This window comes from Lucilia sericata, unplaced genomic scaffold (assembly GCF_015586225.1).
Source record: "Lucilia sericata isolate MDLA Ls3-8-SP2 unplaced genomic scaffold, ASM1558622v1 Contig000943F_arrow, whole genome shotgun sequence".
Lineage (NCBI taxonomy): Eukaryota > Metazoa > Arthropoda > Insecta > Diptera > Calliphoridae > Lucilia > Lucilia sericata.
In genome coordinates, this window is record NW_023994929.1 from 84,652 (window position 1) to 100,030 (window position 15,379).

At 35.1% G+C, this 15,379-nt stretch overlaps 1 protein-coding gene across 1 annotated transcript in view; it reads right to left on the bottom strand.

Moving 5' to 3' along the window:
- Positions 1–90: 90 nt before the first annotated feature.
- Positions 91–15,379, bottom strand: part of LOC119609154 (transmembrane protein KIAA1109 homolog) — a 32,170-nt gene continuing 16,881 nt past the window's right edge. Inside the window, 18 exon segments of the mRNA XM_037963870.1 lie at positions 91–1,333; positions 1,405–1,538; positions 1,607–1,795; positions 3,806–4,454; positions 4,511–7,525; positions 7,672–7,794; positions 7,857–8,657; positions 8,718–9,273; positions 9,339–10,091; positions 10,150–10,276; positions 10,621–10,753; positions 10,817–11,154; positions 11,234–11,551; positions 11,615–11,724; positions 11,830–11,929; positions 13,304–13,556; positions 13,618–13,782; positions 15,133–15,378. Of these exon segments, the coding sequence (XP_037819798.1) occupies positions 605–1,333; positions 1,405–1,538; positions 1,607–1,795; positions 3,806–4,454; positions 4,511–7,525; positions 7,672–7,794; positions 7,857–8,657; positions 8,718–9,273; positions 9,339–10,091; positions 10,150–10,276; positions 10,621–10,753; positions 10,817–11,154; positions 11,234–11,551; positions 11,615–11,724; positions 11,830–11,929; positions 13,304–13,556; positions 13,618–13,782; positions 15,133–15,378 (8,739 nt within the window). The 3' untranslated portion in view covers positions 91–604.

Here is a 15,379-nt window from a genome sequence, read left to right on the forward strand (position 1 = left end):
ATTTTATATAAATTAAAGATAATTAAAATTAAAATAAAGTTTTTTTCTCTTAACACTTAAATGAATAATAACAATTAAACAAAAAAAAACTGAAACGAAAAATGAAATGCCATATTTAAAAGAAAACAAAATATTTTTTTTTTTGTTGTAAAATTTTCGCTAATTAATTTTAAAATTTTAGCATATAGAATATAAGTATAAATTGTATAATTTTTCTACTAATACTTTGAGTATTTTGAAATGATATCAAAGTAGAAAAGTTAAATATTTTTGTATTTTTTTAATTCTTTAATTTAGTTCTCTCTGCGATAGTTAGATGATAGATGATAAGCTAGATGTGTATGAAGTGTTAAGCATGAATTTGAAATGTTATAGGCTTCAGTTACAAAACACTAGGAGAGAGTAATACATAAATAGTTAGATAGAAAGAGAGAGAGAGAGAGTCTAAGAAATATATTGCCATAAGATTATTATTTGTTTTTAATTATAATTGTTTATGTAAGTGTTTATGTACTTTAAATAATTGCCACTACAATATTGATTGATATTGATTATTGAGACTACTTGAAGCTTTAAAAATATGCAGTTGTTTTTATTATCTTAATTAATTCGAATTTTTATTATTTTTTATTGCAGGCTCTTGTTTATTCTCACGTATAATGCTTAGTAATTGCAACATCATCAATGCTTGCACTTTATCCAAAGGATCCATAAAACCGCGTTGCAACCATTTCGGTATGGTAGTGCGGGCATGACTAAAGCCCAATTTATTGAGTATATAATCGATGCCATAGGGTTCTATGGATTTGCCAGCCCAATAAAGAATTCTTACAGTCGGCTCTAAATGCCAAGTTTGACATTCAAAATGTCTCCAATCTCTAAAGAAGGATTCTAAATCATTATCGTCTTCGGCCGGATTATTTGCAGACGCTGTGGCTCCTTGATTATTAGAGGCAGGTTTGCTGTCATTAGCACTAGCATTGTTTGCTGTGATATTTGTATTGCTGTTATTTTGTGAATTGATGTTAATGTTAGATGATGTTTTCGAGGAAGAGTCTTTGGTATCGTTGTTTAGATTATGATTACTATTAGTCAAGTGTGTGGATGATGTTGTCATGTTTGCTGTTAGTTGATTAACATCCAAATTTTGTGAGCTGGCATGTTTCGATGAGAGAGTATTCGAAGCTGACGAAGTGGTAGATGATTGTTGTTGTTGCTGCTGCTGCTGCATGTGTTGTTCTTTTGTCATTTCTTCACTAACATAAGGTTTCAGCTGATGTCTTATATTTTGTGATAAATTGGGTGAGGCAGCTCGTGCTGATTGGGCTCCAACCTAGTTTTGTGAAAAAATAAAACAAAAACATTTGTTTAGTTAATTTCATAACTTGCAATTTTTAAACTTACCACCTTTTCTTTTTCCTTGACGTAGGATGTTATTAAATCATGCAAAAAGAAGAAAGCATCTGCATCCACTGTAACAAATATGTGATCATCAAATTCTGTAGTAAAACTACAGACAACTTCGGGTTTAGTATCTGCTTTAAAACAATGAGAAACATTGAAATTTATAACATGTTTTTTAAGGATAATTTTAATTGCCTATTACCTGTTTGCAGAGGTGTGGTTGGGCCTTGCTTGTGTTCCGTTTTAAAATGTAAATGCAGACTGGGTAAAGCAAAGATTACCTCACGATCTTGAGATTTGCTGGAACTAGTAGAACTTGCTCCTCTGGCTCGTTCTATTGAATTTGAAGCAATCTCTCTATCACATTCCAAAATGGGGAAACGGTCAACAGCTGTAATAAAAAATATAAATTGATTAGAAACGATCGAACAAACTGAACTGAACTGAACTAGAACTGAACTAGAACTGAACTAGAAGAACTAGAACTGAACTAGAACTGAACTAGAACTGACTAGAACTGAACTAGAACTGAACTAGAACTGAACTAGACTGAACTAGAACTGAACTAGAACTGAACTAGAACTGAACTAGAACTGAAACTAGAACTGAACTAGAACTGACTAGAACTGAACTAGAACTGAACTAGAACTGAACTAGAACTGAACTAGAACTGAACTAGAACTGAACTAGAACTGAACTAGAACTGAACTAGAACTGAACTAGACTAACTAGAACTGAACTAGAACTGAACTAGAACTGAACTAGAACTACAGAACCTGAACTAGAACTGAAACTAGAAACTGAAACTAGAACTGAACTAGAACTGAACTAGAACTGAACTAGAACTGAACTAGAACTGAACTAGGAACTGAACTAGAACTGAACTAGAACTGAACTAGAACTGAACTAGAACCTGAACTAGAAACTTGAAAACTGAACTAGAACTGAACTAGAACTGAACTAGAACTGAACTAGAACTGAACTAGAACTGAACTAGAACTGAACTAGAACTGAACTAGAACTGAACTAGAACTGAACTAGAACTGAACTAGAACTGAACTAGAACTGAACTAGAACTGAACTAGAACTGAACTAGAACTGAACTAGAACTGAACTAGAACTGAACTAGAACTGAACTAGAACTGAACTAGAACTGAACTAGAACTGAACTAGAACTGAACTAGAACTGAACTAGAACTGAACTAGAACTGAACTAGAACTGAACTAGAACTGAACTAGAACTGAACTAGAACTGAACTAGAACTGAACTAGAACTGAACTAGAACTGAACTAGAACTGAACTAGAACTGAACTAGAACTGAACTAGAACTGAACTAGAACTGAACTAGAACTGAACTAGAACTGAACTAGAACTGAACTAGAACTGAACTAGAACTGAACTAGAACTGAACTAGAACTGAACTAGAACTGAACTAGAACTGAACTAGAACTGAACTAGAACTGAACTAGAACTGAACTAGAACTGAACTAGAACTGAACTAGAACTGAACTAGAACTGAACTAGAACTGAACTAGAACTGAACTAGAACTGAACTAGAACTGAACTAGAACTGAACTAGAACTGAACTAGAACTGAACTAGAACTGAACTAGAACTGAACTAGAACTGAACTAGAACTGAACTAGAACTGAACTAGAACTGAACTAGAACTGAACTAGAACTGAACTAGAACTGAACTAGAACTGAACTAGAACTGAACTAGAAGAACTAGAACTGAACTAGAACTGAACTAGAACTGAACTAGAACTGAACTAGAACTGAACTAGAACTGAACTAGAACTGAACTAGAACTGAACTAGAACTGAACTAGAACTGAACTAGAACTGAACTAGAACTGAACTAGAACTGAACTAGAACTGAACTAGAACTGAACCAGAACTGAACTAGAACTGAACTAGAACTGAACTAGAACTGAACTAGAACTGAACTAGAACTGAACTAGAAGTGAACTAGAAGTGAACTAGAACCGAACTAGAACTGAACTAGAACTGAACTAGAACTGAACTAGAACTGAACTAGAACTGAACTAGAACTGAACTAGAACTGAACTAGAACTGAACTAGAACTGAACTAGAACTGAACTAGAACTGAACTAGAACTGAACTAGAACTGAACTAGAACTGGACTGAACTAGAACTGGACTGAACTAGAACTGAACTAGAACTGAACTAGAACTGAACTAGAACTGAACTAGAACTGAACTAGAATTGAACTAGAACTGAACTGCAAATTCATAAACATTTCCACTTTAGGCTTTTTATTAAAATCGGATCGATCGTTTAGAAATTGCAGATTACAGTTTCCTTTTGAATTGTTAATAATCGTATATTCTTTCCTAAAAATTTAAAGAAATTTTTATTAAAATGGACTGAAAACTTACCATCAATTTCACTATTCGCAAAAGCGTAATGAAACCATTCATTAAGCGTCTTAAATTGTGGAGGAAACACAATATTCCTAGTTATACGACTAACAATGGCCATTGAATGATTTTGTTGCTGCACCTCCGTTGTCTGACCCAAACAAGAGGTCAGTGTTTGTGTCACAAACACTTCTCGACTATTCGAATCTTGATGAGCCTCTGTGGTAAAGTTAATGAAAGGAGATTTTAAACTGAATAAAGCCCAAGATTTGGATTTGAAGTTAATGCCGTGGAAACAAGCCAAAGAAATGTTATTGCCATGTAATTCCACAGAACCACCCAAAACATTGCCATTGCGGGGTAGACGTGTTACCAAAGTGGGTACAACCAGACCAGCTACCATTTCCAGAGGCTTCTGCCAATGTCTATGGTGTCTGGCGTCAGTGTTACTCAAATCAACACCACATGCCTCAGAGGCACCGTTAATAGATTTCTTGTGTTCCCGCCTTTGTCTACGTTTCATACTGGCATTACGTTCATGCAAGCGAGGTTCGAGGCTGGAGAAAACTCGCTTAGAAGATTTAAATTGTTGGGTGAAAAATTCCTCTAGTTTGTAGTACATTTTCAGTAGATCGGCAGTGGTGGATTTGGAAATCATAATTTGTAGCTGTAAAGGGAGAAATGTTGTGAAATTTATTTTTCTTAACAATAAAAGAAACTTACTTGATCCCATGATAAATCACCATGTATAAAAATAATGGCCTTTGGTGCGGTATTATCGTGGGGGGGTGAAATATCTCCTCCCTGCTGTTGCAGTGAAGTTTTCCATTCATCTTTCATGGCAGCTGAGAAGGAGCTAATGCGCGTCATTAACACTGAAGTGCCCATATAATCTAATCTCAATTCCAAAGCCATAAAACTTAAACCCATGGTATGATAAGGCTCTACTCCGGATTCTTCTTTAATATGGAAACGTGTATTGATTTTGTTCACTTCAAAACTACCACCCACTATGCCGCCCTTGGCATCTAGCGAGGAACCACCCAAATAGATGCCTATATACATATTTTTGTAACCAGTACTGCCTATAGACAAGCGGCCATCAGACTGAAAATCTTTCGTGAGCCACACCACATTGCCCATAACATTACCCATGTTCATTTGTACATTGAGTTTAGTGAAATTTACCGCAAAGAGTACTAATGTTTCCCAGGCTGTGATTTGATTTTTCTCCGAGGGAGGCGTACTAGAAGACTCATTACTAGATGATTTGCCCAAATTCTTAAGTTTGCGAGTAGCTCCCGTTGAGGAAGTGGGTGTAGTTTGATTATTACTATCAAAGTTTAATTTCAATTTATCTCTAGTGTAAAATGCGTCTGCTGGTGATTTGGTGGTATCAGGTGTTTTAGTTCTAGTGCCATCTTTGGGTGTGGTAGGAGTACCCAAGTTGTGTTCGGTATCATTAGACTGTTGAACACTTAAGTCGCCCAAAAATAAACGTCTTACTATTCTTCTGCGATACCAGGCCTTAGGGAAGGCTAATATTTCTGTTAGACGACGCATATCGTACTTAAACGAGGCACTGCCTATATCCACTATGGTAGAGAATCTCACTACAGCTTTAGACTGGTCCATGGGTCTTTTCGCCGAGGAAGTAGTGGAAGGTTCTATGTAAACTTTGCGACATCTAGTTATGTGGAATTTTACAAATTCCACATTGATGGATAAAGAATCTTTACGTTCCGAATCGGTTAGGGGTGAGAATTGGGCCTCCTTTATATTAGTTTTCTTGCCACCATAAGGATGGAATATGTAAACATTAAAGTCCGCCAAACAACCGGTAACACTGAGTCCACCTTGAGGAGTTTTATCTTTATCTTTTTCTCCCGTTGTCGTCGAAGTATTGGCATTATTCGGTTCCAATGGATTTTGGTTGTCCTCATCAGCAGATCTTTTAGAAGAGAACACAATATCCAAACTGGGCAATTGTAACATACATTCCACTCTGGAAACGGGTAAACAAGAAAATCTAAATGTTGAGGGCTGCATGTGAAAGTAAACAATAACATCCACTGGGAAAGAGGCATATGTCACATAGTTAGCCGGCAAAATATCCAAATTAACTGGATTATTAGAGGGCGTTTGTGAACCGCTGCTCTGTTCCGCCTTTGTGGGTATGGGTTCTAAGGTTTGCTCTAAAAATTCCAAAATATGAGGTGAAATAATGGTTTCCTCTGGTATAGATTGCAAAGTCATCCAGGCAAATAAAGCCGCACGTTTTGAACTCATTCTTCTGTTGGCTCCCGAAAAAGTAGAATGGTGACTATCTGTACTGGTGCTGCGATTCACCTCAATGATGTTCTCCACTGTCTTGGACTGATAATGAAGTTTCACATCTAAGCCGGGTATATGGAATATAGTCAAATCCGATAACATGGCTGCATTGGAGGGATTGTAGCGCAATTTACTTTTATCTCTTTGCCTTCGGGAGGGTGTAGGACTGCCCCAGTCATAGCCTATGCTACGTTCTCTCTTGTGGGTTTTCACGCTGGTGGGACCACTAACAAACAACTTATCATCCGTAGTTTCCTTGGTGTGTAAAACGCATTTGCCCGAATTAACCAACACTTTGATATCCAATTCAAAATCTATATTGGGTTCTTGTTGTTTCTGCTGATACTGATGTTTTCTTCTCATTTCCACCGAGGTGCCGTCTATATCAATTTCACTGGGAGGCGTATCTGTGGGTGCCTCCTGTGAATTAGTGCTTTGCGGTTCATCATCACTGTCCGCATTATTGGGCAATGATGTTTGTCTCATGGTCTCGGAGAAAGTAACACGATTTGCAGGATTAGTTTTCAAAGAAGCACTTCTCGAATGTCCTGAAACCGGAGTAGATTGTAAACTAGAAATTTCATCATTTGAGGCTATAGGATCTAAACGTCTGCCTGAATAAGTGGCTATGCCATCTTCGATATGATCACGATGAGAACCTATAAATGATATGGATCTTTGTGAGGTACGCATGCTTCGCCTCATCGAAGGTCTACGCCATTTCTGTATCATATCACGTCTAAAGTATTTATAGCATATGGCCTGCAGCTCCTGCAATCTTCTCTCCTCATGGGCTATGGTATTGTGTGTAGCCCCTAACGTACGCAAATCATTAATAATCTTCAACTGTTCTGCCATTTCCTTTTCCATCATAAATGATCGCTTTTTAGAGTCAATCGTAGGATCGAAAACAAATGATGGTAAATTTTCAAATTCTCTTCTACGTCCGAATGTATCTCGTGTAGCCTGTTCACCTTCATCACTATCGGGTGATTCTAAATTGGTTTCTTCCTCTTCAAACCCGGTCAACATGGTTAAAGTGTGACCCAAAGACGACAAATGTTTGCCTATGTTTATATCCAAATGTATATCAACACCTTCCATTTGCCACTTAACATTTAGCAACCATTTGGCATTTTCCATTTTCTTGGCAGCCGTGGTACGAGAACATACTTCATAGGTACCTTCCGATACTACACACACATTCATAATGGGCTCATTGTGATTGGGTTTCCAATCATCTAGAGTTGTCTCAAAGTCATCGGCAAAACGTAAACATAGACCTTGGAATTTCCCCTTAGAAACCAAGGAGCCCGAGTTACAAGCCGATATTATGGTATTCTCTAATGTTATGACAACAGCACCTTTAGGTTCGAAGTCTTGATATGAGCGAGAACCCCAAGACTAAAAGAAAATTTTAAAATTTATTATTTTATGTTTTAATCCAACTTGATTGATGATTTTGGGAGTCTGATACAACTTAATTTTCAGCATTCGTTTGTGATTTATACCCTTGTAGACAATAACAATAATTTTTTCAATATACTTACATTGGCCACTTGATTTAAGGGCAAACAAATACCCATATCCTCTACCGTTAATTGCAAAAATAAGGTAGATAAATTGGAACCAGCTATATTGCTAAATTGACCAAATGCTACCCTATCGAAAACCTAGAAAAACGAAACAATTAGAGAACATCATGGGACTAAAGAAAGCTAACTATTACACTCACCTGCTGCTGGGTCTGTTGAGCATTTTCATAACTCAAATTCGCCCGTTTCTCTGCCCAATATTCATACGCATTTTTATAGTTCAACCACACTAATATGGCCTTATCAACAGCTATCGGTTGAATGTATACCAAAGGACGTTTTAACGTTAACAATATCAATTCTTTATCTTCGTTAAGTAATTCATCTTGGAATGCATTACGCAAACCGATAGTTGTATGAAAAAACGCATATTGTTGGAACTCTGGCTCGGCCTCATCAAATATAACGTTACGTATCAATTGACCCAGTGATAAATTGAAATCTATATGAGCCTTGCCAAACATTTTGCGATCATTACCCTCACCCAAATTCTTAACACGATTGGAGAGATGTAACTCTAAAGTGCCTGTCTCAAAACGTACGGCTGAATTGCAGGGCGTAGTGGCCGTCAATTGTATACGTTTCATGGAAATGTTAATGGAAAAGAGTATACGTTTTAGACTTGATTCCTGAACACTACCACTATCACTGTCCTCTGACCACAGCGGTACTGGTTTCTCGCCACCATAGACTTTTTGTAAGACTTCATTTATTTCCCGCATAAATACTTTTTGCACAAAAACCAAATGATTAAGTAAATCGGTAGTTAAGCAACGTTCAAATTCTCCTATTTCGGCAGAGGCATTGACATAACCTCCTTGTCTTAATACTACACCCTCTACATGATCATTATCTTCTTGTCTATGTTCGGGCACATATTCAGCACTGACATGTACGGGAGGCAAAGCTATACAGGCTTCCGAAGGTAAATTCATTTCATTCTAAGGTAAATAAATTAATTATATTCTTTTATTAGTAAATGTTGGCCAAAGAAAACTCACCCTCACCTGAATTTTAGTATTAAAACTCAGTGTATGCGTTGGTAGGTCAATAACAAATTTAGCACGATTTCCTGATACTCCCGTAGAGCTAACATGATTCATACGATATTGAGCTTGCAAAGAAGGCAACAAGGCTGCATTTATGGATAGTGATTGCAACAGCACATTAAATTGCATGACCAAAGGCTGTAATAAGCCATTTTGTTGTGATTGCTGTTTGGTTTGTGTATTGTATTTACGATTTTGCTGCTGTGGCTTTTCCTTGGAATCCATATTCGAGCCAGAGTTACGTGAATGGAAAGGTGATTCTGGTTCATCTAAATTATGCGAACGAGAGGTGGTGCGTCCCGAATTACGTCCCACACGCAATTCCTGCAATGTCGATGACAATTGTTTGGAGGATCTAGTCATCATGCCATGTAAAGCCACCGGATGTTGGGGTATATCTATATTAACTGGCCCTATAGATAGCAGACCACTATTTTTGTCACGTCCTCTTTTTGTGAGACTAGAGTATAGAGTTTGACTTTTGCCTATGGTAACTTTGACAACAGTTCTGAAAGAAATTAATGTTTAATCATTAACCAGATTTCGATATATTTTATATTATTATTAGCTTACTGTTGATTTGGTGCCACGCCTTCTAACAACACAATCATGGCTCTACCCACTTGCCCAGTCAAAGAACACTCCAAAGACACTGGTCTAGCCTTTTTACGCCAAGTAGCCGAACCATTGAGAGTAGTAATTTCCGCCTCCAATTTCAAACCACTTAAAGTGGCTAGCAAACGTGTTTTATGTATTTTAGCCACACCAAACACTATAAGGCGAGTCCTTTCCTGTGATATACTATCAAATAGCTCCTTATGTTGAGGCAGTGGTGTAGGAGCACTAGTCAAATCATCATCATCATTACGGGTATCTTGACGATTATAGTTAAAAGCTTTCTTTTCATTTGTCAAAGAAATACGCTGTTGTACGGTTTTAGTCTCCGGCATAGTACCATATAATTCCAATAAATGATAAATAGTTTTCCAGCAATTTGGTGTTTCCAGTAGAGGAGGTATAAGATTATTAAAACCATTTTTAGTTATGGTATTATAATCACCACTAACACTAGTGGCACAGGCGCCATTCAAGGAAGCCTTGGATTCTAAAGACATTTTAAACATGTGATGTTCGGATACTGATGTCGTGGGACTGTCACGCAAAGGCGAGGAGCTCGACTCATTGAGATTTGTATAGCCCAGTTTGCCTTTGACTGATTTACCAGTTGATCTTAGTTTTTGAGCAAACGATTGTGGACGATTTTTGGCACTAGGCGAGGGTGTTAATTGTATTAGGGGTCCTAAGCCTGAGGTACCACGCATTTTGCTAAAAAGTTTATAGATTATAAATCTAATCATAAAATATTTATAACTTTAATATTTACCCTGAGGAATTATGATTCATGGTCATCATTTCATTGAATTTATCATAACGTTCATCTGAGGAATTTTCATTGTGAGCAAAACGATCGGATACGGACCCGAAAGGCATGATATCATTTGGTTCGGAGGCTAATTTTAAGAAAAAATAGAATAAAATATTTTAAATTTTAGTCAATCTTTATAATTCTTCATTAGTTCAGGCCCGAGTTCAAATCTTAGAGAGAACTTTTCCTAATTTGTTTAAAAAATACAAAAGAAATTGTTTTAAAAACACATAACTCGATGGAGCGTCATAAATTTGAGTCGTGAGTTTTCTGAAAAAGTATTTTGGACTTCGTATTTCTTGTTTACATCATTTCAAGCTAGATTGAAGTTTCAATTTCAAGCTAGATTGATTTTCTTCCTGTTGATTCTATCTATACTTATTGATAAATCAGCTGAAATGTTTGAAACATCATTCACAAAAAACCTACCCAAACTGTATTCATCCTTGGCATTAGATTTCTTACTTATATCCGGTTGATCATGGAATTCTTGCTGAGCATCTTTGACATTTTGATACATATTCGTAATTTGATGTAACAATCTTAATAAGGGCATATTAACCTAAATCGAAAACATTTTAATGTAATGATTTAGAATATCAATTACAAATCTTTATAACTTTACCTGTTGTGATATAAATCTTATATTTATGGAAAAATTTATAACCGTACTAGTGTGTTTCTTTAATTGGCGTCTTGACATATAAATAACATTTTGTCTGGCTTGATCGACCATGCCATCAGACATTTTTAGTACTTCTAGTTCTATGCCCACACGTTCGCACAAAAATAATGGTGTATCCATCATTATGGAGGGACGACCATTCGACTTTTTACTTGGTAGTTTAGTGGGTTTATTTTTGTTTTTATCTCCCGCCTCAGAGACAACTATGTCAACTCTTATGGAGTCAAAGGTGCCGATAAGCGAAAGATTTGTTCCAAAGTTTTCCAAAGAAGAAATATCTGCAAGAATTACGATATTGTATAAATGGAATGATATAATTCTCACAAACATAAAGGGAAAAGTTATACTCTTACTCACCAGCATTTTGAAATTTATTGACCATTTGTTGCGGCATAACACCTAAACAGGTGAGCAAGGGTTCAAAGATCAAATGAGCATCTAATAGTTTTATAGAATCCTGCATAATGCCTTGACGTGATTGTGTTTGTCCAGTTATTTTATTCACCGGTGTAGGTCTCAAAATTTCCTCCTTAGCAAAGTTATCTTTTTTTTTATTATTATCCTGTTGTTTAGCCATCCAAAAGTATAAATCCTCTTTTTGATTATCACTACCCAACCAGAATTTATTCACCGAATTGGTAGAACTTAAAGAACCCTCCTGAAGAGCACCATATTCTATAAACAAAACGATTGTAGAGAATTTCTTTTTTTTAGGGAAATTCCCCAAAAAAAACTTACCTATTTCAGCCACTTGTTTATCCACTAAACCCGATATAATGGGCAGCATTTGTATGCTAGAACGGGAAGAGTTACCATGAGAATATTGGGAACCTTTGCCAATACTTTTTCTAAACATTCAATGAAAAAAAAACCAAAACCATATATATAATAAAACACATTTAGACAAAAGACATTTTAATAAGACATAACTGTTAAAACATTGTTGTACTTACCCTTTTCTTGTTAGATGTATATTGGGTGATGTAGATGTGGACCTATGTGCTCCATGTAATACATCATCTGTAGTAAAACCCAAACCAAATTGTGTCGAGTCTATATTTAAATGGATTTTAATATTCAAAAATATTTTAACATTTTTTTTTTTATTAATAAATAACCAATTTTCTTTTCAAGTGTTTGGTGCTATAAATATGTTGACAAATTCCAAACAGCAAAATTTTGAAAATGGTTTTAATTCATGTTTTATATAGAAAAAAAAAATCTTTAAATTTATTTAAAAAAATTCTCAAAACTTTTACAAACTTTGTAAAAATCTAAAATTTTAAGAAAATTATATTTGGAATTTGCTTTTTAAGCTAAACAGGCCTATTACAGCATACATTTTCTTTTAATAAAAGTTTTGATTTCTTATTTTAGTTGCTTTCGAAATATTTAAAAAGAAAAATAGAAATCAAAACCAATTATATTTAGAAAATAATTCTATAACAAGCCCTTTTAGTTAAGATCATCTAAAACCAAGTGCAGTATTCAGAAATAAAAACACATAGAGTAGTAAGTGTATGTGTGTAAAAAAGTGTTATATCATCCTTAAAATATTCTCATATTTATAACAACAAACCAAAATTTTGCAATAAAATTTGAATACATTACCCTAATTATATTCAATTATAAAGAAAACCCAAAAACAAACTCTAGCATAAATATTGTATACAAAAACAATATTTAAGAAAAGTTTGTAAGTTACAAAAGAAAAAAAACTAAAAAAAATATATTGCATTTCAGCTTAAGGCCTAAAACACTAGAACAAACATTGAAGAAAACTAAAACACAAGGAAAAGTATTGTACACAAAAAACATATATATATAGTATTAAATATAGTAAATAGTATATAATATACACATAAAACATATAACATTTAAACAGATCTAAATGATAGTTATCATGAGCATACACACACACACACAGTAGTTAGATAGTTATAGCAAACACAATAAAACTTGACAAGAAATAAAAAAAACATAATAAGTGTTTAAAGGCCAAAATCAATCTAATAAAGCAGGTGCTAAAATAGTTTGCAATATAAAAAAAAAAAACCTTAAGCTGAAAATGCTTGATAAAAAAAACATAGCAAAATAAAAAAAAAAAAACCCAAAAATGAATTTTGTTTGTAATACAAAACAAAAAAATAAAACCAAAATCAAAATCAATTTCGAAAAAAAAAAATCATAAAAAAAATAAAAAAAAATTCTTTTTGTTAAAACAAAGGATAACTTTTTGAACAAAAACCAAATTTTCTTTACTCTGTTGAACAGGCAACGTAATAAATTGTTCTTTTTTGCTAATAGCAGCCAAAAAAACATAGTCATAAAATAGGTTAACAACAGGGTATCAAGAAGAGAAGTAATAAATAGAAATCAAAGAAAATTTGTTCTGTTCAAAAAACGAAGCGTTAATCAAAAGAATACCAATATGAGTTCGATGATGCTGTGTTTGCCCAAGTAATAAAGCATTCTCACTCTCTTCAGGATTATCTCCGACACCGGCATACGGTCCCATATCATTATCAGCTTCACACTCGCCATCATCAACTTCCTCTTCGTTTTGCGGGAATGAAAATGTCACATTAATGGGTCGTATTAGTTTATTTTTATATTGATGTTCGAAAAGTATGGGATTGTATAGAGTATTTTTCCACTGACGACTCAAAACAATAATGCCCTGTATTGGAATAAAGGTTGTTTAAAAGGGGTTTAAAATGTAAGGTATAGTTAACTCAAACCTGTCTTAAGGTATTTAGATGCGGTATATCCCCTTGTTTGAATATACGTTCAACCTTTTGTACTCCATCATCCAGCACTAGTTTCTGCATAATGAAACATAATTGGCAACTTGGATCCTCTTGCAAGGTTTTCGACAGTAAAGTATAGTTGTTGGCATAACGACTCTGTAAACGGTAATTAAATACATTTCTAAACTAGAATTGAACTAGAACTGAACTAGAACTGAACTAGAACTGAACTAGAACTGAACTAGAACTGAACTAGAACTGAACTAGAACTGAACTAGAACTGAACTAGAACTGAACTAGAACTGAACTAGAACTGAACTAGAACTGAACTAGAACTGAACTAGAACTGAACTAGAACTGAACTAGAACTGAACTAGAACTGAACTAGAACTGAACTAGAACTGAACTAGAACTGAACTAGAACTGAACTAGAACTGAACTAGAACTGAACTAGAACTGAACTAGAACTGAACTAGAACTGAACTAGAACTGAACTAGAACTGAACTAGAACTGAACTAGAACTGAACTAGAACTGAACTAGAACTGAACTAGAACTGAACTAGAACTGAACTAGAACACTGAACTAGAACTGAACTAGAACTGAACTAGAACTGAACTAGAACTGAACTAGAACTGAACTAGAACTGAACTAGAACTGAACTAGAACTGAACTAGAACTGAACTAGAACTGAACTAGAACTGAACTAGAACTGAACTAGAACTGAACTAGAACTGAACTAGAACTGAACTAGAACTGAACTAGAACTGAACTAGAACTGAACTAGAACTGAACTAGAACTGAACTAGAACTGAACTAGAACTGAACTAGAACTGAACTAGAACTGAACTAGAACTGAACTAGAACTGAACTAGAACTGAACTAGAACTGAACTAGAACTGAACTAGAACTGAACTAGAACTGAACTAGAACTGAACTAGAACTGAACTAGAACTGAACTAGAACTGAACTAGAACTGAACTAGAACTGAACTAGAACTGAACTAGAACTGAACTAGAACTGAACTAGAACTGAACTAGAACTGAACTAGAACTGAACTAGAACTGAACTAGAACTGAACTAGAACTGAACTAGAACTGAACTAGAACTGAACTAGAACTGAACTAGAACTGAACTAGAACTGAACTAGAACTGAACTAGAACTGAACTAGAACTGAACTAGAACTGAACTAGAACTGAACTAGAACTGAACTAGAACTGAACTAGAACTGAACTAGAATACTAGAACTGAACTAGAACTGAACTAGAACTGAACTAGAACTGAACTAGAACTGAACTAGAACTGAACTAGAACTGAACTAGAACTGAACTAGAACTGAACTAGAACTGAACTAGAACTGAACTAGAACTGAACTAGAACTGAACTAGAACTGAACTAGAACTGAACTAGAACTGAACTAGAACTAAACTAGAACTGAACTAGAACTAAACTAGAACTGATTTAGAACTGAACTAGAACAAGATAACAATCAGGTTTTCTTCTCACCTTCTTAATTTTCGGGTTCCTTTGTATCTTCTCATTCTCCAAGGCATCAGACATTAAACAAGCAGTAACAGCTGTTTGCCTCGAGTGCAAAGCCTTTAATAAAGCTACAATTTTTATAGCCAAGCGATTACTAGGATTCATCCATGCTGTTATGGCCGGCGAGGCGGTACTAAGTAGATTCCAGTCTAAACGTGTCAAATCTATCTTTCTCGTAATGGGCACGCATGGTGGAGCTGCAAAATTAAGC